The 24,427-nt window shown below is 31.2% G+C and overlaps 4 protein-coding genes across 4 annotated transcripts; 1 reads left to right on the top strand and 3 right to left on the bottom strand.

Annotated features, from left to right (window-relative positions):
• Nucleotides 1-2,361: 2,361 nt before the first annotated feature.
• Nucleotides 2,362-3,243, bottom strand: LOC131841089 (uncharacterized). Its single transcript, XM_059189327.1, has one exon. The coding sequence runs from the start codon at nt 3,241-3,243 to the stop codon at nt 2,362-2,364; it is 882 nt and encodes a 293-aa protein (XP_059045310.1).
• A 246-nt stretch (nt 3,244-3,489) lies between these two features.
• LOC131841064 (uncharacterized) lies at nt 3,490-4,122 on the bottom strand. The gene has a single exon (XM_059189296.1). The coding sequence runs from the start codon at nt 4,120-4,122 to the stop codon at nt 3,490-3,492; it is 633 nt and encodes a 210-aa protein (XP_059045279.1).
• A 1,148-nt stretch (nt 4,123-5,270) lies between these two features.
• LOC131841166 (uncharacterized) lies at nt 5,271-19,799 on the top strand. Its single transcript, XM_059189424.1, has 8 exons — nt 5,271-5,452; nt 11,058-11,288; nt 12,036-12,116; nt 12,589-12,682; nt 15,779-15,828; nt 17,081-17,264; nt 18,237-18,354; nt 19,168-19,799. The coding sequence occupies exons 1-8, from the start codon at nt 5,353-5,355 to the stop codon at nt 19,366-19,368; spliced, it is 1,059 nt and encodes a 352-aa protein (XP_059045407.1). The 5' UTR covers nt 5,271-5,352; the 3' UTR covers nt 19,369-19,799.
• A 232-nt stretch (nt 19,800-20,031) lies between these two features.
• On the bottom strand, nt 20,032-23,692 carry LOC131841082 (small ribosomal subunit protein uS2). Its single transcript, XM_059189319.1, has 7 exons — nt 23,603-23,692; nt 23,301-23,428; nt 22,878-23,111; nt 22,156-22,320; nt 21,489-21,650; nt 20,913-21,068; nt 20,032-20,160 (listed from the first exon to the last, which is right to left on the bottom strand). The coding sequence occupies exons 2-7, from the start codon at nt 23,397-23,399 to the stop codon at nt 20,071-20,073; spliced, it is 906 nt and encodes a 301-aa protein (XP_059045302.1). The 5' UTR covers nt 23,400-23,428; nt 23,603-23,692; the 3' UTR covers nt 20,032-20,070.
• Nucleotides 23,693-24,427: the final 735 nt, after the last annotated feature.

The following is a 24,427-nucleotide window of genomic DNA, read 5'->3' as shown; positions in this document are numbered from 1 at the left end:
AATAATATAAATTAAAACTTAGCTAAAAGTTTTGTTTTAAAATGTGGTTTTATCACTAAAAGAAATAATTTAATATGATACTATGTCTTGAACAGGTACTATCCCCAATAACAGTGCATGTATATGACAAAAACCGAATACTTTCGACATATCGAAACAATTAAATAAAACTTTTATTTCCAACGTAAAAAAAAGTCTATTTGTCTCTCATAGGCTCTAATCAAAACGACACCGCAGAAATTACACCCTATGTACTTATTGTAATCGATTCTAAAAAATAGAAAGTGCCAAATATGAATGTATTTCTATGTACGAAAAATCATATGTTCGATTCTAAAAAATATATTCGATATATCGATTCTAAAAAAGAGAAAGTGCCAAATATGAATGTATTTCTATGTACGAAAAAAAGAAAAAAAAAGAAATTTAAGATGATAAAAAAAGTAACATTTCTATTTCCTACGTACAAGATAGAGTCTGAATATAAATAGAGCAGAAAAAGGTTTACTTTTACTTATTTGTATTATTACTCGTTGGCAGACATTTACTTAAATTTCTCCTAGGTATTGAAATAAACACCAATAAGTAAAAGTACGAATAATAGAAACAAAGGTTGTCTACCCCTGCGAGCTCTACGAGTTATTCGAGACATCTTTCTAACGTGTGAATTCTACCGTAACACATCTACGTGTATATATTTGTGTATACGTGCTAAGAATTCTAACAGATACTCTTATTGCTTTATTTCTATTTAAAGTAATTCCAGTTCCGTTAGCAGAATATTTCATTACAACAACTCATTAACGTCCCACTGCAGGGCATGGGGTCCTTCTTTATAAGAAAGATATATTTGATATTTAAATTATTAACCAGTCTTAACACGAATAATTTTATGGCAATTAAAGGTCAGTCAGCTCGTGACCCCGGCTAGTGCAACCTAGTCGAAACGTCGAGAAAGGTAAGTGCCTTTATTTACTATTACCATACAAATTATTCGTATTAAAACCTGTTAAACTATATTTAATAAGAAATAAAATACTTTTTAACCCTAAAAAAATCTAGACAACCCTTAGTTATACACGCCACTTGATCAAATCAAGAATTACTATGCTCTCCAAACTACCAGTGAAACTCAATTCAACTTTTAGACTGTAAGAATAAAAGAAACAACTTTTTTCAATAATACTTTCATTTATGTAACTTTAATTTAATATTATTCGTTATTTAAAAACGGTTTATACTTTAAGAAAATGTGATAGGTTTTTTCTCTTAGAATCCGTAAACCATAAGAATATGACAACAGTGTTACCGACTATATGTTAACTATATCTGTCGCACATACTATACTTTTCTATATCTCTTATTATTTATCATCTTTACAATTTGACGGCCTCGGTAATTTAGCGATTTAGCACAACGCTTTACTTCCGATGGTCACGGGTTCGGTTACACGCACCGTACAAACATTTGTATTAATGAATATAATTTTTTTGAATCGATCTGGGCGTTTTCTATGTATATTATGTATGTATTTACAAAAAAATATCTAAGTATTTATATCAATTGTCTATTACCCATAACATAAGCTCTACTTATCGTAGGACTAGATAGCGCTGTGTTAATTGTCCACAGTCATTTATTCTGATTTACTTAATTAAAAACTAAAACTATTACTATACAATAATGCAATATATGTATATTATGAACTACAATATCAAATCAACAGTGACAAGTAAATTAAAATCGAAGGACTTGGCCAATACCACAGACTCATGGCTCAATAGATTGCTGCGCGATTCGGTAAATTGCCTAACATTACACGCGTCCTTTATCAGGACTATTAAAGGTTAATTGGTCTCTTACATAAACGTTTATTTTGTTAGATTGGCAGTAGGTAGTAAGTAATTTAACTGTTTTATCTTACTTGCTATATATTTTTACCACAATATACTGTAGAATTAAATTATTTGTTTAACACCTACACATAAATGTTATTCTTTTTGCCTATTTCATCACGATTCGTGTCAGATTTTTATATATATAAAAAATAATAGATTGCTAAATACAGATTTAATAAGTTTATTTATAGCGTAATTATTTACTAAAGCTTCGTTAAATATGCAATTTAAAATAAATTACAATTACAATTTTGATCGATAAATAAATTCTACTGGTTGACATATAAACTCACTATGGTTAGTAAATAAAAAATATATATATTTCAGAGTCATTTAATATAAAATTAAATAAATACAACAATAACAGTCTAACAACATTTTTATAAAAGCAATACAGAAAGTCTAAATTAAAAACTGGGACATATCTTTATATTGTACAAGGCACTTAAGTTAAATCTAACTATTAATACGTATTGTAGTTATAGATAGGTTTTGGGTAAGAATAGGGTGGTGGAGCATGAGCAGGCTCTGGGCAGTCCTCCCATAGCCACCATACTGTTATCAGAACCTCCAAATTTATTAACAATAGTGATATCACTGGTATTGTTAACTTACTGATCAACGTCTTAATTCCTCCTTTTGCAAGTAATAATGGCTTAACGATACCATTTATTACAATATCCTTAAAGCCTTTCAGTTCTAAGTCGTTAGGAGATGATCCTGTGAGCAAAGCTAAGACTAGCCCAATTAAACCGCTTACTTTGCTCGCAACTTTTGTCGTCACTGGCTTCACTAAATCAAGACTTGGTTTCAGCAGAGAAATCTTCGATAATGAATGGTGTGGTGGCGCCAATGGCGATGGTGGCGGAGGATAGTATGAGGGTTCATGATAAGACGAATAAGCTGGTGGGGACCACTGTCCATAATTAGGTCGTGATGGATAATCATACACCTGGGGTCGATATCCATATGGGCTATACCCGTAATCTCTTGGAACAGACCTAACCTGTTCTGGTTGCTCTTCGTGTTCACTTAAATCATTGAATGCGTTTACCAATTCCGAAAGTGTCATATTATTAGGTGCCTGCTTTTGTTCTTCCAATATCGGTGACTTGGGCTGACTTTCCACTGTATTAGTGTGAAAAACAGGCTGGCGAGGAGCTCCCATAAAATTTCCAGGTACAGCAGGGAACTGAGAATTATCCACAAATTGTCTGGTCGGTCTATTTACTCCCTTTACTGGTACATGGTAAGTCTTATCTGGGATAAATGTATCACATCGTACCAAAATATTGTTACATTGAATTAATAAAAAAATTGCACTTAAAACGTACATCGACCCCATGGTAGATGATGTTACTGACAAAGTCTCTGACAAAATGCAGTATCTGATTACCACATTTATCGAATTACAACAATGCAACTTTGCAGTTTTAAATATTATTAACATTTCATCATAAATGTTCTCCTAACGAGTAAGCAAATTCGTAGTAAATTTATGTAAATGTTTACATAACTAATTTTGTACTTAAGTAGTATACAAAAAATGTAATATTATTTAATTTTGTTTTATATTACAAAAATATCATTGTCAACTTATATCAATGCCAGAATTACAATCCACTGACATGCACTCCGCTACGTTATCACCAGCTAAAATATGCAACATAGCTTTAGCATAAGAACTGTCTTTATCCACATCATCTATTAAAAAAAACGTAACGGCGGCTCCTAAATTACTGCCCCATTCTTTTGAAGATCTTTCAATAACACAAGCAATCCTTTGTGAACAGTCTGTGATCATTCTTGCTTTATGTCCTTTCTTCTTTTTCTTTTTAAAATGCTTCATCATCTTGGATATCATCGGCCACAAAAAGAATAGTTTCAAACCTAATTTGCCTAATATAACAAAAGTAAGTGGGAACAACATTAATTTTCCAACCATAACTTTCAAAAAGACAATAATTGCAGCCGATATCATAATTTTAGCAGCACTGCTCAATAAATTCGCGAAGCTACTCAGAGTATCAGATTTTGGACATGATATGGAATAATCGTGGTCAGAATATGTTTTACGTATAGGTTCCGAGTAGTAACTTGACGCACCAGTAAATAAATCCATGAATGGAATAGCCGGCGTATGCGATGGAGATTCAGTGCTCAATCCTTGTCCATGAGCACGGAAAAACAAAACAAAAAAAACAACTGCTAAAACCCCGATCATGACTATACTGTTCCGCTTCAGATATCTCATTTCGTTTATAACTTCGCCCATGAAATTTTGATTTCAAGATATAAAACGCGAGGACAAATAATTACCTCTGTCTAATTTGAATTCAGCCAACGGTACCCGGGTCATGATGTCGTTCAATTTTCTAGAGCAAGATATTATTATGTACCTACAACGATGGGCCAATTAGCAGTGAGAAATTATACAGTAGGTAAAACACAACAGGAAAGATATTCAATAGTTACAATTACGAAATTTATTTTCGTAATTGTAACTATTGGATCCTAAAATTATAGTTTTCGGTATTCTCCATCTCTTGTAATTTAGTCCGTGTAGGCTACATAATTTATATAGTTACTAATAATTTGTTATAAATAAATTAAACTGACATATTTTTATTGAAAAGCCATTTAAACTAACGTAGTACATCGATCACAAAAAGGAGAAATTGAAAAGCACTGAAAAGTAACATTCATCCGGGGCTAAGTAGTATTAGTACTTTATAACAGATACTTTTAAACAAATCGGTCAATTGCAGGTTATTATAGTACAATACAGTTCGAAAATGTTGCAAACATACCACTTACAATATTTTTTTTATTGAGAAAGACACATAATTTTTGTATTCAAATTTGGAATCAAAACCACAGATCAGTAATATATTTGATCTTTCATTTTGGTGCATATATACAACGATGATCTGTATTATTGGACTTGACACTATTATATATATCAGTCTTAGTGATATCATATTTATATAAATATAAAATGAACTATGAAAATTAAGAATATGAAAACCACAAACCAAAACAGACATAGCTGTTTAAGCACAGTTCCCTTTGCCATACCCAAAGGAAAAAAACAAAAAAAAATATATTTTCACAACTTGTAATAATATGTATTTCAATTACCCTTCTATATATTAATGCTATTGATTTTTACGTATCCATAATATAATTGTTCGTTTCTAATTAAAAATAATCGTTAATGATGTTATGTAATATTATCTTATCTGTGCTAATACTTAGAGCGCAAGTATGTATAAGAAATAAAATGAGCGGGAAATGAATTAGTCTGTGGTTGAAAAAAACACTACATTTGTTGATATTGTACACATTTAATTACGTTTATAATCTAGTTGGTTGGTTTATTAATACATATTACAATATAATTTATTGTTATTGTTTATTTTATGACGTAAATATACTATAAAGTTTCATCTCAATGGTAATGTTAACAAGAAGTGCATATAGAAAAGCGTCTGAGAGTTTCAGTAGCAGTGATATATCTCAAAACAAGAAAATTCCACCATGGTGCTCATCAGGTGAGTAAGAAAAGGTTATAAAGGTTTTTTCGTAAAATTAATAGGTACCAACGAATACTTTCTGCTTTTAATTATTTCTAGTTTTAGGGATATCATTGCAGGTAGAAGTTTAAAATTAATTGAACGTCCACATCCCTAAACTTATTACTAGCCTAACTTATCTACCTATCTACTAATTACATTAAAAATACTAGTGCATAGCTTGAGGAAATATGGGTACATAAACGGGATAGTAAGAGAGAATAATTAGCGAGCAAAATTATCGTGATCGTAAAGGACGAAAAAGCCATATATTCTTACTACTTTTTTCAAATGTAATGGCAAATAACGACGGCCTGATAGTCCACCTTTATGCTAAGTGCTTACTCGTCCTATATCTATACATGATCAGCAATATCACATATAAGCATTACGTTATTATGTGACACCCGCATTGCAATTCTAGAGGCCTAAGATGTCATCTCTCTTATTCTGTAATTTCACTACCTAATCTACACCAAACAACCGAAACACAGCTTACAAAGCAAGCTACTTGACGGCTGAAATAAGTAAAACTGACATACCTACCTAAGGTATCTACGGAGACGACTTTTTACAATCTACCTTCGGTCTAAACACTAACCTTAAAGGTTAGTGTTTAGACTTTATCCAGTATGTAGTTATAATTATGCTTGTATGTTTTAATTATAAATACCTTTAAATTGTACCTACAATGCATGAGAGAAGGACTGCCAGTATACCTAGATACTTGTACAACACACTAAAAGTACACATTTTTTTTATTTGCAATACACTTGTTATTAACATATAAGAACATTTTATCTAGTGGTTATATACGATTGTAAATACGATTCGAATACTTGCGGCGTCTTATATCTTTTAATGTGTCATTTTTTAAATAAACCACTTAAATAAAATATTCAGTCTAATTTATTACTTCATGCTAAATTTTATATTGATAAACATTAATAGTAATAATAGCTATTGCTAGGGTAATAATACTAGAAAAAAATTACAAGCATCATCTGCTTCTTACTAAATAGAATAATCATAAAAAAAATAGTCTATGCCTTACGTTTAAGCAAATATCTTAAATGAAATAGACGAGTATATTCACGATCACTAGGATCGAGTATCTAAACTTGTTAAATATTTACTCTCACATTAATAAGAAAAAACATAGCGAGAACCACTGAACACAAATTAAAAAATAATTTATTTCAAATCCCTAAATTACACAAACGTCTTTTTATTTTTTTTTCCTTAATTCTGCGTTTTCCCATCTATTTACTTAGTTAATAACATTATGGCATTATGAAAGTTGGCCTTTGTCACAACATAAGTTTCATAAACTGGCACCTGGTGTATTTCCATTACACCCCATTACCCAGTGGGCAGGTCTCTAGTTTGTGAAAATTCGAATATCACGAGTCAATTGCCGAAGTTAGCAAAACTTCATTCATAAAAACTTTAAAGAACCACTGGCGTGAATAGTTACAAGTTGTTTGGCGGTATTAAGCCATTTTTTGCCTTTTTATTAATATAAATCGATATCTTTTAATATATAGTTACAAGTATCACAATATAAACTTCACTTATTTCCCAATAACAGTCGTAAAATAACCTTAATACTATTGATATTAATTTAAACTTGCAGTTCCTAAGCTTAGTATACATATACATAGAATTCAAAGATCTTTAGAATCCACTTATATTTTTTTTAGATTCCCTTGTCTAGTAAAACTTGTCCCATTGTAAACGATTACTTGGAAAACTATCGTGTATACTGTTAGTTATCTAGGAGCTCATTTACAAAATATACACATGAAATATAGACGTTCTATATATATGATATCTATTATTATAAATAAACTGGCTGTCCCGGCAAAGGTTGTGTTGCCATATAAATTGATAACGCTATAAAAAATAGGGGTTAGTGATAGAAGGATGAAAATTTAGGGTTGATTGTATTTTTAATGACAGAATAAAAAAATATAAATAAAATATTTTGCCAAAAAATAAAAAAATAATGGACAACCCTTATCCCTTGGGAGTATGAAAATAGATAGTAGCCGATTCTCAAACCTACTGAATATGCATATAAAATTTCATAAAAATCGGTCAAGCCGTTTCAGAGGAGTACGGTAACTAACATTGTGACACGAGAATTTTATATAAAGAAGATGTACTTTGAGGTGGTTAGCTCTTCTTTTAACTAGTCGAAAATTCTTCTAGCCAATCGAAAGACGGTAGAGATAAATAAAAAAATATTAATATAAATAAGTGGCAAAAAGGGATTTTACTTTATTATCACGACGCAGCCCTATCCAAAATAATGAATCGTTTCCTAAATTGGTCCATACGTGAATGTCGAGTTGAAGAAAGATCCTAAGGAATATGCCTCAACTGTACTGAATTCGCCGAATAATTATACAGGTACCATATTTTAACAGAGAATAATAAATAAATTATTTAGTCAATCATGCGAAACACGGTGTTTTAGTTCAACGTTCTCAATTAATAATTACATATTGTAATTTAAATGCGACCACTTCTTGGAAACTGTGCTGCGCTAAATTAAGTTTATGAGGAAATTAAAATCAATTGTGGAAATATTAAAACAATATTTGGTGTTGAACACTGTAATTAATAGTTGAACATATATTTTAAAATTGTACATTTGTATTGTACAGATTCTGGTAGAGCAAGACTTTCATTATTCCAAAATTTTATGTCGATATGAGATAAAGTAGGTATGTTATTACTACTATAAAATAATACAATAACATTTATATATTTTGTAGCATAATAACAGAATAAAAGCAAACAATATAAGCCCCAAGCAAACATTGGGAATTCAGTTTCAATTACATTATTTATTAATTATTGATATGTGATACAATCTTCTCTTGTTTTATTACGAATCATTAATTTACTTGTCTGTTCTCAAATATGTTGAATGAAAATAATTTAATCTCATTCTAGAATGAACAAGCTGAAATTTATTCAATTTAATTTATGAATAATACAAGATTAAATTGATTAAAAACTTCTACTTATATATAAATATGAATCAAACACGCAACTTTGATGTTTGTAACCTAGGTTTTTGTTGCTAAGGTTATTAATCGGGCGGTATTATATAGTAAGTATAGAAATATACATAAACCTAGATAACTCACACAACGTCATCTAATATCATACTAAGCATGGCTAGTACTATATGGCACTATATACTATGGCACAGCTATAAAAGAAATATTTAAGTAAAATTAACTCTGTTATCCACACATTGCCATATGAGTAGCTTAACATTTGAGGCATAATGTTAATGTTTTATATTTTTTTTTAAATTCATAATATAGTCATAATACACATAATAAACGTTCAGACAAAATCCAAGCCCATGGTCATAAATTTAAGTGTTTCGCAATAAGTATAAAAACATTTCATAATATATTTAATTCTGGCCGTGGCAGTAAATATTTATAACGAATCATTAAATTGTCTATGCTGACGAGGTTATAAACGTTTTTTCTTTATTATTCGTATAATATAACCCAAATACAGAATCTGCATCGACAGTGTTTGCATGATGCAATTGGAGCGTGTTACCACCTGCCATACCGTGAATAATTTTGCAGTTTACACAAATATCAGTAGTAACCATCGAATTAATGACTTAATGAACCACGGGCATTCAGGTCGCGACCCATTCTCGTTTGTATTAGATTCACAAACTAAAATAATCAACAACTAACTTGAATACATTACTTTCAACTTACTTACCTATTTGAAAACTATATTGGATGCAAAATAGACGAACATTTTCATAACCTCCGACGCTGAAAGTGGGTGTATTACATTTCACGTGTCTGTTTATATGTGTGCCTATCTGTGGCTACTAAAAGAATGACCGATTGTAATGCGATATTTGTATGAAAGGTGACGTGATTAATGAAGTTCTTAACTACAAAGTATTTGTCATTTTTCCATTTTAAATTTTGTAATTATTATTATTACAAAACTATGCTCTCACCCTACCTCACGCTCACATTATTAGTAATATATAAAAACTATCATAATTACTTTATGACAAACAACATAATACTATCATTATGTAATCTTGCAACTAATAGGCACTTATAGTGCTATGATAATAAAGTTGTCAAACGAGTGCAACAAGTCCAAACACGAATCTCTCTTGTTCAGTTGAGAAAATTCGACAGCTCTTTTCCGGCTCCATCAGATGCTAGATATAATCTCTAGTGTTGATAATGTGTACAGATGATATGTGAATACAGATAATTTATGTATCAATCTTATAAATATATAAAATATAATAATATCTTAATAGGTACAGATCTCTCCGAATTTACCTGATCCCAAAAACACAATTTGATGATTATTTGTATCCATTTACATAAACAAATACAAATAAATCTACCTTGTCAATATAAAATCAATTGAAATACCAAACTATTACTAGAGCCTACCAGAAACAAGAAAACTTCTATATTAATAAGATATTGTCGGAATTGTATTTATGTCTAATTTTGGCTATAAAAACATTACAATAAATATGCGTATTAAGGCAATAAGGCCACACATATAGGGTTTTACGTACTCCGGGAAATCAAACGGTTCCCAGGACGCCACGACAGTCAATAAGCTGTAACCTTAATACGGATTAATTTGATTGCCTGCCCAACCGAATTTACAACTGACTTTTTTCTGATTTTTGTTAAAACGATGAAAAATTAATTTATTCGGTTTGGAGAACCTATTTATTTATAGAGACTAAGTTTTAGATGAATATAATATAAATAAGACTGACTTATAAATAAGACTGTTGTCTTACAGTGGTTTGTTTTAAATGTCGCAGTACATTTTAATCCAATGGATTCATTAGTTATTCATATTCATGTTTACCTACATAAGAAATATACAAACTTTCAAATTTATACTATTTCAATATGTCTATTACTTAGTATACTTGAAAATTAATATCTTTAACCATAACTGTAATGATAAAAAAGGTTATACTTGTAAATGATTTTTATGTAATGTACAAACAAGCTCACCTGATGAATGACAAATACAAGCTCACCTGATGTTAATGCGTAAATAAGATGTCATGCCTCTTATCCTGTTATTTCACAGCAATGGAATCTTCAACCAACACTGCACAGCTTACAAAGCAATCATCTTAATGACTGTAATAGTTGAGCTCATACTGACACACGTAGTGGACTTTTTAGTCTACCTCATTTTATAAAAAAAATAAACCTGTGTTCATTACCTATCATTAATAATTAGTTTTATTTTAACCGTCAGCATCATTGTAAATTTATACATTTTTTTATCTGACGAATTCTAACGTTAGGCCTTTTGTAAAACCTTAAAGCCTTAAAAGGCCTTAAGATAATGTAATACTCTACTGAACTGAAAGAAATATACTGAACGTTACTCCATATAGTTTTAATGCTTGATTTTTATTTTATTAAATTAAATCCGAAGTGCATTTATAATAATAATAATATACCTACTAAAACACAAAATAATTACCTACATTTCTCTGGCAACTTCATGTTGGCATTAACAGGGAAAGTTACAGAAAGGAAACCACGGAAAGTTGCGTCTCCATACTGGGAAATGCGATCTTCGTATCCTTTCCGGGAGAACATATGGGAGTATCTTTATGAAGATAAGAGTAAAAACTTGAAGTGCGGTTGCAAAAGAAAGAAAGCACGCTGCAAACAAAGGATTAACCACAAAAGTAACGGGAAAACTCTTATAACGCTTTTGTTAGCGTTTATCTGTTTTTGTACAATAGGTTTGTATGACTATTTTTTTAAACCTAAAATAGAAACATGCTTGGTTTGCTTTTTATCACCTCATGGCAATTTTAATATTTGTACTGAACACAATATGATGAACATGATACTCGTAATTCACGGATGGAACTAGTGATACAATAGTTTGAGGCAAGGCATGCATAAAAACGGTTTCCATAACAGTTCAAAATAACGAATTTCACTATATATTTATAAGTACTAAATAAATAGTTTTGAGTTCATAATAACTATTATCATTTTCTCAATAATTACTAAATCATTAATAAAAAATGGCACGTTTATACATAATTATTAGCTACGTCTTTCATATTAGTTCCTTGTAGTAGCAGTCCTAAAATCATCTACATCCATTGACTTATATCAATACAGTCTCACATGTACTCGAATTGCACTACGTAGTTGTAGTCCAGGTACAATACGTGTATTGTACCTGTAATACATAGTTCAAGAGCTCTTAAACCCTGTGAATAACTGTCTTTCTGTAAGGCCAAATGCAGAAAACCTAAATGCTAATCAAATTGTCAATGAATGTATAAACTTGGACTGTAATACATTGTCCAAGTTTATTGACTCTTAAATTTGTACAGAATGTATTTTTAAATGGAATAAAACAGAATTTTAGGTACTGTATAAGTAGGGACTCATATTTTTACATGTAATTTTTCTACGAATGTTTTTGTTACTTTGTATCTTTACCTATAAAATTATTATTTCTTCCATTTCAGTATCTCTATGTATGAATAACAAGTTTCCACAAATCAATTGGTTACCCAAATTAATATCGAATGACAAGTTTACGTATCTAGGTAAATATCTATAAAATATTTATAATTAAGCATGCCAGATGGTAAACGGACCACTTAAGTAATATAGTCGTAGATTCTCCACATAGGTCTCTTTATTCACTGTAATAATAAATATAGTTTGTAATACTGATTTACATCTACATACTGAATAAATATATTCAATAAAAAGCATCCTATCTAATTACGAAATAAATTCGTGATCTGAATATTATTTTCTTAAGTTAATTAAAAACTAAATATTCTCACTGACAAATATAACTGTCAAGAACTCTTAAGAATTATTGTAGTGAAAATAATATAACTACTTGCTATAATTAAAGAAGGAGAGTTTGAATCGTCATAAATATGCCATGTAAGTGGTTCATGCTATAAATTATAACGATACGGCGTTTTAAGAAGGCAAATATAAAAAAATAGCTGCGGTAAGCGCTACAGCGCAGGACGCGAGTAACGTAACTTATAATTTATTCAGTGGCGACGGAGGACTCCATTTTAGTCAATGAGAAATGTTGCAGGCAGATGAGATATTTGGCTGCGGAACTAATTCGAGCCCAAAAAACTCTAAGGTAAAAAAGGCTTACTTATTTAATATTTTAATATATTTGAGATAGTTGTTTCAGTAGAGTAGTCAATGACCAATGCCGGATTAAGTCAACACGTAACAAAGTCTTTCAAGGGTTCCCTTGATTTCGATTTTAGTTTAATTGAAATTAATTTTTGTTATAGATATAGCCATATAGTTATATATAGCTCCTGTCAGAATACAGCACAAAGAAGAAATAGAATTACTTTAAAAAATATACCCTCTTGCCGATGCCGTGGTAAATACAACACTTAACATGAAAACATTTTACTTGTTTGTATGTACAATTAGGACATATAAACAGTTACCTCATTTTATTTGAGACAAACGTAGCAGAGATATTTGTGTTGGTGGTTTTATATCGGCGTTTATAACACCGTAAAGTCTAACAAATATATAAGTTATCTATCAGTATACATATATAATATAAGGTTACATGTTATACATATACAGGTATACAGGTTATATATATTGTATATACAATAAATATCAGTCTAGACTTTCCTTGATACTCACTAAAATTTAAGGTGTTTCATATATAAAGCATTGGTACATAATAGTCGTTAATAAAGTACATGGTGCCTTTTGTGATATTGTTCAGAACATTACACCACATTGCATGTGCAAACTTGTCAAAATTAACTGGCACGCGATCGCGCGAAATATGTATTTGTAAACATGCAACAGTTTCTAGAATAAAACTCACACATCACAAAAAATACCAACGTTTGGTTTTGTTGATGTACTAATATCTGAATATAATAGTTTCCATTGTCGGGCCTGTGGTAGGCCATGCCGTTCTCGTATCGGTTTATACAGCCACGAAAAAAGCTGTTCACGTACCATTACGCCATAAATCGTCTATAATAGAGCATAGATTATATATATATATTTATATATATAATATCTAATTAAATTTATCTGCTTTAAACCGACAACCGCTATTAAATTTAATTATAAATCTCTTTCATCTATCGTGATTCAAACAGAACAACTTATTTATCTGATGTACACAGATCAGATAAATAAGTCTGTTCTGTTTGATAGATAAAGGCTATTGCTAAGAACGGATAAATCCATGGATATCCGCGTGACTTTACCTACAATTATCACGTATACTATTCGTAAGTTTATAAAAAAATTCGGGGGCAGCCCCCAGAATTTCTTGTATAAACTTACTAGTGAATAAATTAAATAATTAAACTAAATGTCTACTACAAACAGGTATATACACCCATATAGATAAATACAAAGTATACATATACATAGTATCTATGTTTGCACAAAACTTGACTGAAAATAAATGCAACACTATTTGTGTATATTGAAATAAAAACAAACCAACTGTGTATATTGAAATAAGACCAAATGCTCTACCTTGGCAATTGAAAAATAAGGTAATGACGCAACTTCTATTTCATGCATTTCTGTAGTCAAGAGCATATTTATTATATTGATTACATAGTTATAAAAAATCTAACTTACATTGCAAATTGAACCGTAGGTACGTTAGTTTGCAAAATTAATTATGCCCACTATGCGCTGTGCCAGCTTCAGTTTATATCATTGTAACATTGTTATTGTATAATTATTACTTTGACATGTGCTTTGCCTGATATGGATAACTATGTAATTAATAAGGCATCTTAAAATTATGGTTCAAATTAGATACTATAGAGTCTGTCTTTCATTAAAATTTAATTCTTAAAAACAACAACAGATTCCTAGTAAAGAAGGAAGGTCGAATATAAATAAATAGCCTCCTTTTAACTAAATTATTTATATTAAAATATTAATAAATTTATATTCACTTTTACAAATATTACCTCTGTAACCTACTTTATATTAATCAATAAAACACTTCATTAAATACGAATTATTAATCATTATTAATATATTTATATTCGTCGTTGGCATTTATAGTTCTACTTAGTATCCATTAATATTTAAAAAAATACGTAAGTAAGTAACTGATATCAGCATCATCAGCTGAATTCTGCTGGTGTAAGTATTCGTATTTACCTAATATAACGGAAAATATTTTAAAAAATTACTAATAATCATTATTATTATGTATAAAACAACAATGTATATCTCAGTTATTTTCTAGAATATGTAAAATTATATATAAACATATCTATTAAGGTATTTAAATGTTTGAGAAGACTTCAATAATAAAATTAAATACTGAATTGATCCAACCATGCGCCGAACCGGCTTCAATTTTTCGGCGAAGCGTGTCAATAGCTTATCTGACATTACCAACAATAAATAAAAATATAGGTATTATTAAGTCTAAGTATGTACGAGTAGATATTCGTGTCTATATTAAGGAAATCATTAACATCACAATGAAACTGCAATAGAGGACACTTAGGGACCTATAGACGATATTTATTTAAATAAATAACAAGACTAACTCAGATATTTCTTGTTATAAAGCTAAAATATATTTATACCTTATACATGACTTAACGACTGAACGGATTTAAACGAAGATTATATCTTCAGAATTAACAAGCGCGTAGTCGCGATTATTTGTTAGTCATTACATAGTATAAAACAAATTCGCTGTCGCTATCTGTCCGTCCCTATGTATGCTTAAATCTTTAAAACTTCGCAACGTGTTTTGTAGCGGTTTTTTTTACAGATAGAGTGATTCTAGAGGAAGGCTTAATCATATTGTTATAATGTATAAATTATAACTGAGATAATGAGAACGAGCTATTTTTACATAATTTGTAAATTGCTTTCTATTAATAGATTGGCTAATGTACCTATACATTGCCTACTCAAATAACATATTAATTCCTGTTAGATAACTAGATACTAATATTAAATTACTGGAATTACAACGCATAAGTGGTATCAGGGGTGTGACATGACATTGTCATGTCTGTAGTTCTGTTTATGTAGGTATATAGCGACAGTTATTTCTTATCATCATGTTAGACAGCTTGTTTTCCATTCCATTTACATTAAAAAATAATACTTACTTCATTTTATTTAGTAGAAAGCCTACTAAATAATATGAAGTACACGGTATTATTTTTTTTACTTAACTTCAGTTCATTTTCAGCCGCACACTCCGAGTTCGGAAGGCGATGGTGCCATATGCTGCGCAAGCTGGTACGATTTAAATTGTTATTCAATATACTCTCTAGATTTTCGTTCATTCACTCCAGTACTGTTATACAGTGCTGTTTAATGCGCTATAATTATATTACCAGCAATAAAAATCTTTAATTAAAATTTATTTCAAACTAACGTGCAAATTCGTCCGGAATTTGTTACTTCTTTAAATAAAAAAAAATCTAAAATGAAAGTAGCTTAAGTTACTCCTTATAATATTAACGGTGCAACCGCTTCAGAGATAAGCAAGAACAAACAGACAAATCTTTCATATGTGTTTAGTGAAAAGTTGGAAATTTGAGATTAATTACGATTTTATTTATTTGTATACACTATCTTCACTCCAAATTTTATTAAAATCCATTCAGCTTTTTAGTCGTGAAAAGGAGAAGAAGATTGCCTTAGACCTCCCTCCCTCCCCTAGACAGTTACTTGAGTTGAAAAATGTCCCTTTTAATAATAAAGTTTTTTAATCGCCCTCGGATGTCATTATGATTTAGCCTAAATGTAAGGCTATATATATCTGGACTTCACACAACACCATCTATACCTAAGTTAAGTTAAGCGTCTGTTATGGCTACTAGATAACTGATATACTTTTTTGCTATATACATAAAAAACACCCAGGCCGATACAAACAATCATATTCATGAAATATAAACTTTTGTACCGTGCGCGTAATCAAACCCGCGATCATCAGAAGAAAAACGGTGTGGTGTAAACCGCTAGACCACCGAAGGCGTATACTATACTATGTTATACATCCTTACTAATATTATAAATGCGAAAGTAACTCTGTCTGTCTGTCTGTCTCGCTTTCACGCCAAAACTACTGAACCGATTTAAATGAAATTTGATACACAGATAGTCTAGAAAAGACATAGGCTACTTTTTAATCGGAATAAAGGGTCGTAAAGGGTAGAAAGAGGAGATAATGGGTTATATGGAAATATCGTCATTTTTAAAACTAGAATCTTGAAACTTATTTTTAGGCTGTTCATTAAATATAAATTATTATGACTAAGTTTGTAAATGTGTTACCCTTAAGGGGGTAAAAAATAGGGGATCAAAATTTGTATAGAAAATAGTCATTTTTGAAACTATAACGAGGAATCTTTTTTCTTGGCCTTTTTTGGGTTAGATTATGTAGAAAGACTATTATCTAACAATAGAAAGAAAACTACTTATCTAGCAATAAGAAATCTTATTCATGTTAAACATATTGTTAGCTTCCTTATCTGATTTGCAGGTAACAGAGAAGCTCTGTACAAAAGCCGGATAGCAGATGCGTCGGTGACAAAGGGTACGGATACTGTAGAATGGGGTGGCCGCTTAGCACTATGGGGGGTTGTACCACTGTGGCGAGCCGCGCCGCCACCCGACATTGTACTGGCTTTACGGAAACCTACGCCGGCCGACTGTTGGCCTTTCATGTAAGGATATCAATGCTCTAATACTTATTTTTAATTATCACTAGTAGGAACCCACGATACTGTCTATGTATATTTATAAGATAGGTACCTACTAGCTAAGATCTTTGTCTACTTTTTTAGACAGAACAGAGTCTCTCTAACACGCAATTCATTAACTCGTTTAATCGTGGAAAGGTAAGTATGTATTAGAAAAAAGTTAGTATAATAGGTGATAGATATGGCTCATGTTAGGTTGACCTCCATACGTTGCCCTCTGAAAACTATCCTAGTTAGTTCATATTGAATTGACCTGACCTGACTTTATCATCATATTGTCATTCTCCTCTGGTGCCCCGCCAGCGCAATCTATATAAATATGTCCGGTAACGCATGCAGACGCATACCATATTCATCCATAAAAATAATAAATATATGTACATACTACTGTATGGACATACGGATACACTTTCTCTTTTATAATATTAGTATGAATTTCTATATAAGTTGTAATGTGGTACATTGTCTCCACTCTCGACAACCCCGAATGTCACAAGAATTGACTAATATAATAGAAATAAAACCCTATTCCAAGCCGCTTGGTCAGCGTGATTACAGTATGCTAATATTGAAAGAGGATGCTTTATCAGTTGTGAAACGGTAATAGATTGATATGATGTGGTTTTAAGATGATGCCTAGTCTAAAGAGTTTAAACTAAGCATGCTAAGCAACGTTGTGCTTACATACTTAAATAATTTGGTTTGGTTAAAAATTATACATACATAATCTAGACACGCGGGAGCGTGTCAAAGCCAAGTTCAAGCATATTATATATGTGTATAGAAATCACCCATATCAATATAAACAACCACACTCATGAAATCAAATGTCTGTATCATGCAAGAATCGAATTCTCGACCATAAGGCGGTGTGCCAAATCGCTATACTACTGAATCCGTCAATAAGAATTAAATGGTTATTTGTATTCTTGAAAGGGGTTCTTATGGTGAGATCGTCATCGAATTGACTGAGCAGCAAGTCATCCAATGTATAAGCATTGAACACTTACAACCAGACACCGCTCTAAGCGCACCCAAAGAATTCGTACTATATGTAAGTACCTACCTACATTCGTAGTATTACCTACCTACCTACATAGTTTAATCAGGAATTACAATTTTTATCAAATCAAAATAATCACACAGTAATCAAATCAAAAATCATTTTTCATGTAGGACGTTTTAGCCAATTATGAACGTCAAGTTTTTTATATTACTAGTTTTCCTTACCGTCCAGTTCAGTGTAGGTACAGATACCAATGAGGAGAACTGGGAAGAAACTCGATAGAATTTGTTTTTTTAAAGCCAGTTTATTTAGGTACATTGGATACATATATAAGTATCTTTAACGCCGCCTTTTGGATTACTTTTCAGTTAGAAATATAAATTACCAAGTCAGCCAGATTTGAACTCGCGATCACTTGGGTGTGTAATTCAGTGTATTACACCAAATAGAAAAAAATGTGTTTTTATAATAATCTTGTTATCTACTTTGTACCTACTTAAATAATGAAGAAAGTAAACCTGTTTAGCAGTCCTCCTTGATTCTCACCAAGGATAACCGATTTAAAGTCGAAGGACCCACTTTATGGATAATGAAGACCGTTGCCATCTCTCCGTCATTCTTTTAGAATAAAGTAGACAGAGATCGGCGTTAGTACCTACTTTCAGAGACAGTGACGGAAGTAGGTGAGATTGGTAGGTAAATAATTTAATAGAAAAGTTGTAACAACTCACAACTTTGTAATTTGAATACTGATATTATTATATATATATATTATTTCTTCAAAAAGACAAATTTGTGTAAAAAAAGCACAAATAAGTACGTTATTTTGTACATGCTATCAAAAAAATGTTACCGTTTCAGGGTATCTTAGAAAATGGCACGTGGATAAATGCAATTCACGGACAATACTACGGGAATGGAGCAGCTAAACAGTATTATCAAACAAGCAAAAGTGTTCAATTGAAACGCCTTGTATTTCGCGTGCTCTCAAACCATGGGAACCCAACCTATACCTGCCTATATAGAATACATGTATACAGTATTAAACATAAGATATTGTAATGTTCTTAATAAAAATACTATGTTTGATAAATATTTCTAGCAATTAGTTTATTTCGTCCCTTCCACAAAGCAACTACTTTTATGAGAGTTTGCACAACATTTACGTGAATTGAACTAAAATTTAAATATGTAATAACCTGTAATACTTCTAAGTTAGCAGTTTCAGACAAAAATTGTATCGTTTTAATTGAAGTGGGCTTGAATATGTTGATAAAACCTTCAAGTTACTGGCAAATATGTCATGCAGTGCTCAAAAAATTGTAGCATAGATAATATATGTTAAAAATCCAGGTTATATGTGGTGCGCACAAAAAAGGTAATCGAGTTCCATATTCTACTTCAAACTATTTCGTTTCTTTTGCTGCTGTAATAACTCTCTGATACAGAAAAATATTCCTTTCTAAGGCAAGTTTCAACAGACCAATCCAATAAGAATTACACCCGAAACCACCGAAACCACATGGTTTCACATGTACATAATACGGTTCAATTTCATTTGCGTAGGAACTCGGTACACCTACACTATTGTGAAACCAAATCATTTCTCTGTTTTTGCATGTTAAACGAATTATCACAGTAATGTAGCAAGTCAAAAGCTACAAAAAGTATATTACAATTTCCAGTCCATTTTCTAATTTTATAGATTAGTAAATAAAAACAACATTATAGAGTTTAGACTGTATTATTCAATACAAATAACATTTAAGACGCGGTCCAGTCTTGAGCGGAACCTCCCCACGAAGGTGCTGCAGCAGGTGGCGGTGGCGCCGTAGTTCCCCACTCATCTTGTACCTGAAAATAAAAATATATATATATAACAATCACAATACCACACATTTACAAAAACATGATACATAAACCTGGAACCAATACACTATGTTACTAAAAATTGCTGTTTTTTTCCATAATTTATCTTTTATATATGTCGTCTCTATTATTAGTACTTCTCGTCCAAGTACCACCTGCCACGGATTTCATATCACCTATTTATCTTTTACATCGTCTTTCTCATCTCCTTTTTAAATCTTTTGTTTACCAATACATTATTGCTTTCCTGCATTTATCTTACCCCCTTATTGTGGGTCTGGAACAGTTTTAAATTTGGGTATTACTTTATTGCTGCATACGGTATTAGGTCGTGTGTCTAAATTCTCCTCAGCATTTGCAGCTGCAGCAATACATTGTTTATTCTTTTCTATCCTCAAATTGTACCTAATCTTACACCCATTATACTTCGTTCCATGTTATTCTCAAGAACCTGTAGTTTTTTTTAACGGTTTGACAACCATAAGTAAGAACAGGTAAAAAGATGCATGTATAGAAGAGTTTGTTTATATCTATTTTAGACTCTTTATTTTTAAATATGTCCATAAATTGTTTCCATACACATCGTAAGCATTTATCAACCTATTTTTTACATAGATCTATCTGTGCTAATCTATAAGTTTATCCTAAATATTAGTGATCATTCATGTTTCTTTTACTCCATTTATTGCAATATGAAAAATGGAGCAAATTTTATTAATTTCTAATAAAAACATTACCTGAGCGGCCCAATCTTCCTGAGCTGGAGGGGCACCGAAAGCAGGTGCGGGTGCTGGTGGTGCAGAATCTTCGGCCCATGAGGTGACTGCCTCAACAGGCTCATTCCAATCCTCATGAACAGGAGCAGGCACTTCCGGTTTAGGGGCCACAACAGCCTATAAAAAAGTAAAGATTTTTGTACCAATAATAAAATTGGATAAACGCAATTACAAAAATACAATAAAATTTTAGTTAAGTATTTGTCATAGTTACATAAAAAAATATTGGTATTACAATTTCCTTTCAACTTACAATCTAAAAATATTCTATGGAAGCCAAAATCTTTCAATTCCCTTTCTTATAATATCTATGAAAACTGTTCTTAGAAATTACTTTGTTATACAAAGGCATGTAAAATTCTATCTGTAAATTTTCAAGTATACTCTTATATTCCCTTAATCCCTTTAAGCCTTCATTTAATTTCAACCTTTATAATTTTACTATGAGCAAAATTTCTTATACAGTTCTATATTAAAAATTTTAATGTGTAAAAATAAAAATTAAACATTACAGTTACAGAGATAATAAAAACATACCTGTTCCTTAGCCTGTTGTTCTTCCTTCTCACTCTCTTCAGGGTCTCTGTAGAAGAAGAGATCAACAACAACATCCCAACGTTGGTCACGCGGCAGGACACCACGCAGCCTCAGCACCTCGCGTGCAAGTAACCACCACATCAGACCAATAGAGTGGGATGACTGCAATGTAAAAGATAAAAATAAATATCTAAATATAAAATTCACTTATGATACTACATAGTAAGAAAGCTATAAATAAAGTATGTACAACTAGGTATATATAAGTATTTAAATAAATCATGGGTATGTGATAGTAGCCTTGCAAAGAATAGTATATTTGGCCATATGCCGAATACTGATTATTTGGGGAGCTTCCTGATTCTTTTGCACTCATTTATTCTAATGTGCATGAATACATTAGAACAAACGAGTGCAAAAGTAGAATCAGGGATCTAAGAATGATCTTGTATTCTACAGCATATAATAGAAGCAGACAAATAGATGAATATTAAATAGTGACTAAATATTTGTTGCAGGAATAGTTGAAGTAGTAAACAATTACCTAAAAATATTTATATTGACTAAATATATATTTTAAACCATTAATTTTTATGATTATTTATATTATTTTTTATGCATATCACCAGACTTGCATATGTATAGTTCAATAAGAAATATTAATTACCTTAGTATTGCATGGGATAGCAATATCCACAAATCGCAGTGGAGAATCAGTGTTGCAGAAGGCAATAACTGGAATGTTTACATAGGATGCCTCAGTGATGGGCTGGTGGTCCTGAGCAGGGTCCAACACAATAAGGAGACGGGGTTCTCGGAAAGCTGCTTGAATCTGAAAATAAAATAACACGTTGAGTTTCTCCTTGCTAGTACATAGGAATAAAACATTATGCTAAATTATTAATCAGATTATTTTTAATCAATTTGCATTTAATGCAATCAGTGGTTCCTTAGTTAATTATATCATCATAAAATAATCAATATTAGAATTATGTTGTATTTGGTAGTCAGAACCTTTATGATAGGTCAAGTACTATGACACAGTGTGACCTTTATTATGAGTGTTCTTATAAAAATATAAAATTCATAGATGTGATAAATAATATAACTTTTTAAATTGTGTGATATTGTTTATTAATTAGTAGTACATAGGGTGTGAATTGGTTTAGACTTTTCGCAAGTAATATCTACTGCTGAATCTTCATTTATAAGATATTTTGTACATTTGAATTGTGCCTAGCTGTTTAAGACTGAAGGTACAAATATCTTTTAAGTTATATCCATCTGAAAAGAATTAATGTGTGCCACACTAATTGATATAGCTTGTATAAGCAAAGTATACAATATTATCAACTTTCTAAGCTTAACAGAGTTAAAGAATGTCTTTACCTGGTTAGTGAAAGCACCGGGAGTGAATCGTCCAGCAATAGGTGTTGCACCGGTATGTGCTGCAAACTTGAGGACAGCACGCTGACCAAACGGACGTGACGAGATAACGAATACATCAGCTGGGTTCTCAATGGCAACTACAGCACGAGCAGCCAATACAAGTTTCTCCCATGTACGACGTAGATTGATTACGTGGGTACCGTCTGTACGCCGTTTGTACACATATGTCTCCATCTAAAATAGGAATAAATCTCAGTCACATTGACACTGAATAAATATACAATATGAACCACATTCTAAATCAGTTGGGAGAATAGATCGTCATGTAATCAGATTATTTGGAACGGATTCTGATCTCATCATTAAATACTTGAGTTAATAAATGAATAGGTTAGTTAGTTAGTATGTTTTCTTCTATCTTACCTGGAAGTTGACATTTTCAGAACCCAGATGAGTGGTTGCTGCCAGCATTTTAGTGACATCCTCCTCATTGAGGGTCAATATATCTAATCCTCCCGACATCGTTGCGTTTATTTGAGTTACGACTAAACCTGGAATGAAACCAACCGGTGCAAGTTATATTATAATAATAATAATTTAATAAATATCGTAAATATTGACTTTCATAAATAGCACACAGTATAAATGTTTAAAAATTCATAATTGTAGCTTTAAAGCATATTGGATTATTATAATTAAAATAGATTTAAAGAAAATATACTTACGCGTGTAATGCCACTGGGGGAAAAAAATTATAAAAGGCTTTTGCTTAAGCTGTCATAATACAGATATCTTAAAAGTCAGTTGTCATTGTCAGTTGGCTGTGACATTGTCAAGTTTTGGCAGTTTGAAAAACTGCTCTATACTGATATTTTTTTCTCTGATTTGTTAGCTGTCTAACTATTACGTTTACTTTGCATAAATGTTGAGTAATTTAAACTTAATGAGCCTATAGTTTAGAGTCTATTTTATAGTGTGTACAAAAGTCATCAAACTATTTCCTTCATGAGACAATTCGTTATGAGATACTCTCCCTTTTGCACAGTTTGCCAGTATATAAATTAAACGGCCGTTATAGTAGAACAAAATCTTCTATGAAGAATCATATTATTTCTCTTTAATATTGAATAGAATAATAAACGATTGTTTATTTATTATTTATTGCATCAAATTTCCTTTATTTGTTATCATAATTATCTATCTTAAAACTTATCATATTAGCAAAAAACTATAATTTAAATTGATTAAAATGTCGCGAACTATTCTAACACTATTACTCGAAGTTGACATACAGTTTCATCGGTTAAGGGCGATTGTTGAAGCACTCCAAATCTATCGATTGACTTAAATAGCGAGTAAAGGCCAACACCTGCTAAACCTCTCCTCTCGTGCAGACACTCCAAACTAGTTTTTTGTTCATTATTTTAATTCTAGTTAATTTCAAATATGACGGTGAAATTACAATGATTTCGCTCTAAGTAAAAAAAAATTCTAAAAATTCTATCCACAGTGGTCCATGTTCGATTAGAAAAATATATGCAAGGTGAAAT

Source organism: Achroia grisella, unplaced genomic scaffold (genome assembly GCF_030625045.1).
Source record: "Achroia grisella isolate CSIRO2021 unplaced genomic scaffold, CSIRO_AGI_Agris_v1 utg1573, whole genome shotgun sequence".
Taxonomy (NCBI): domain Eukaryota; kingdom Metazoa; phylum Arthropoda; class Insecta; order Lepidoptera; family Pyralidae; genus Achroia; species Achroia grisella.
This window is presented reverse-complemented; position numbering and strand designations above follow the sequence as displayed.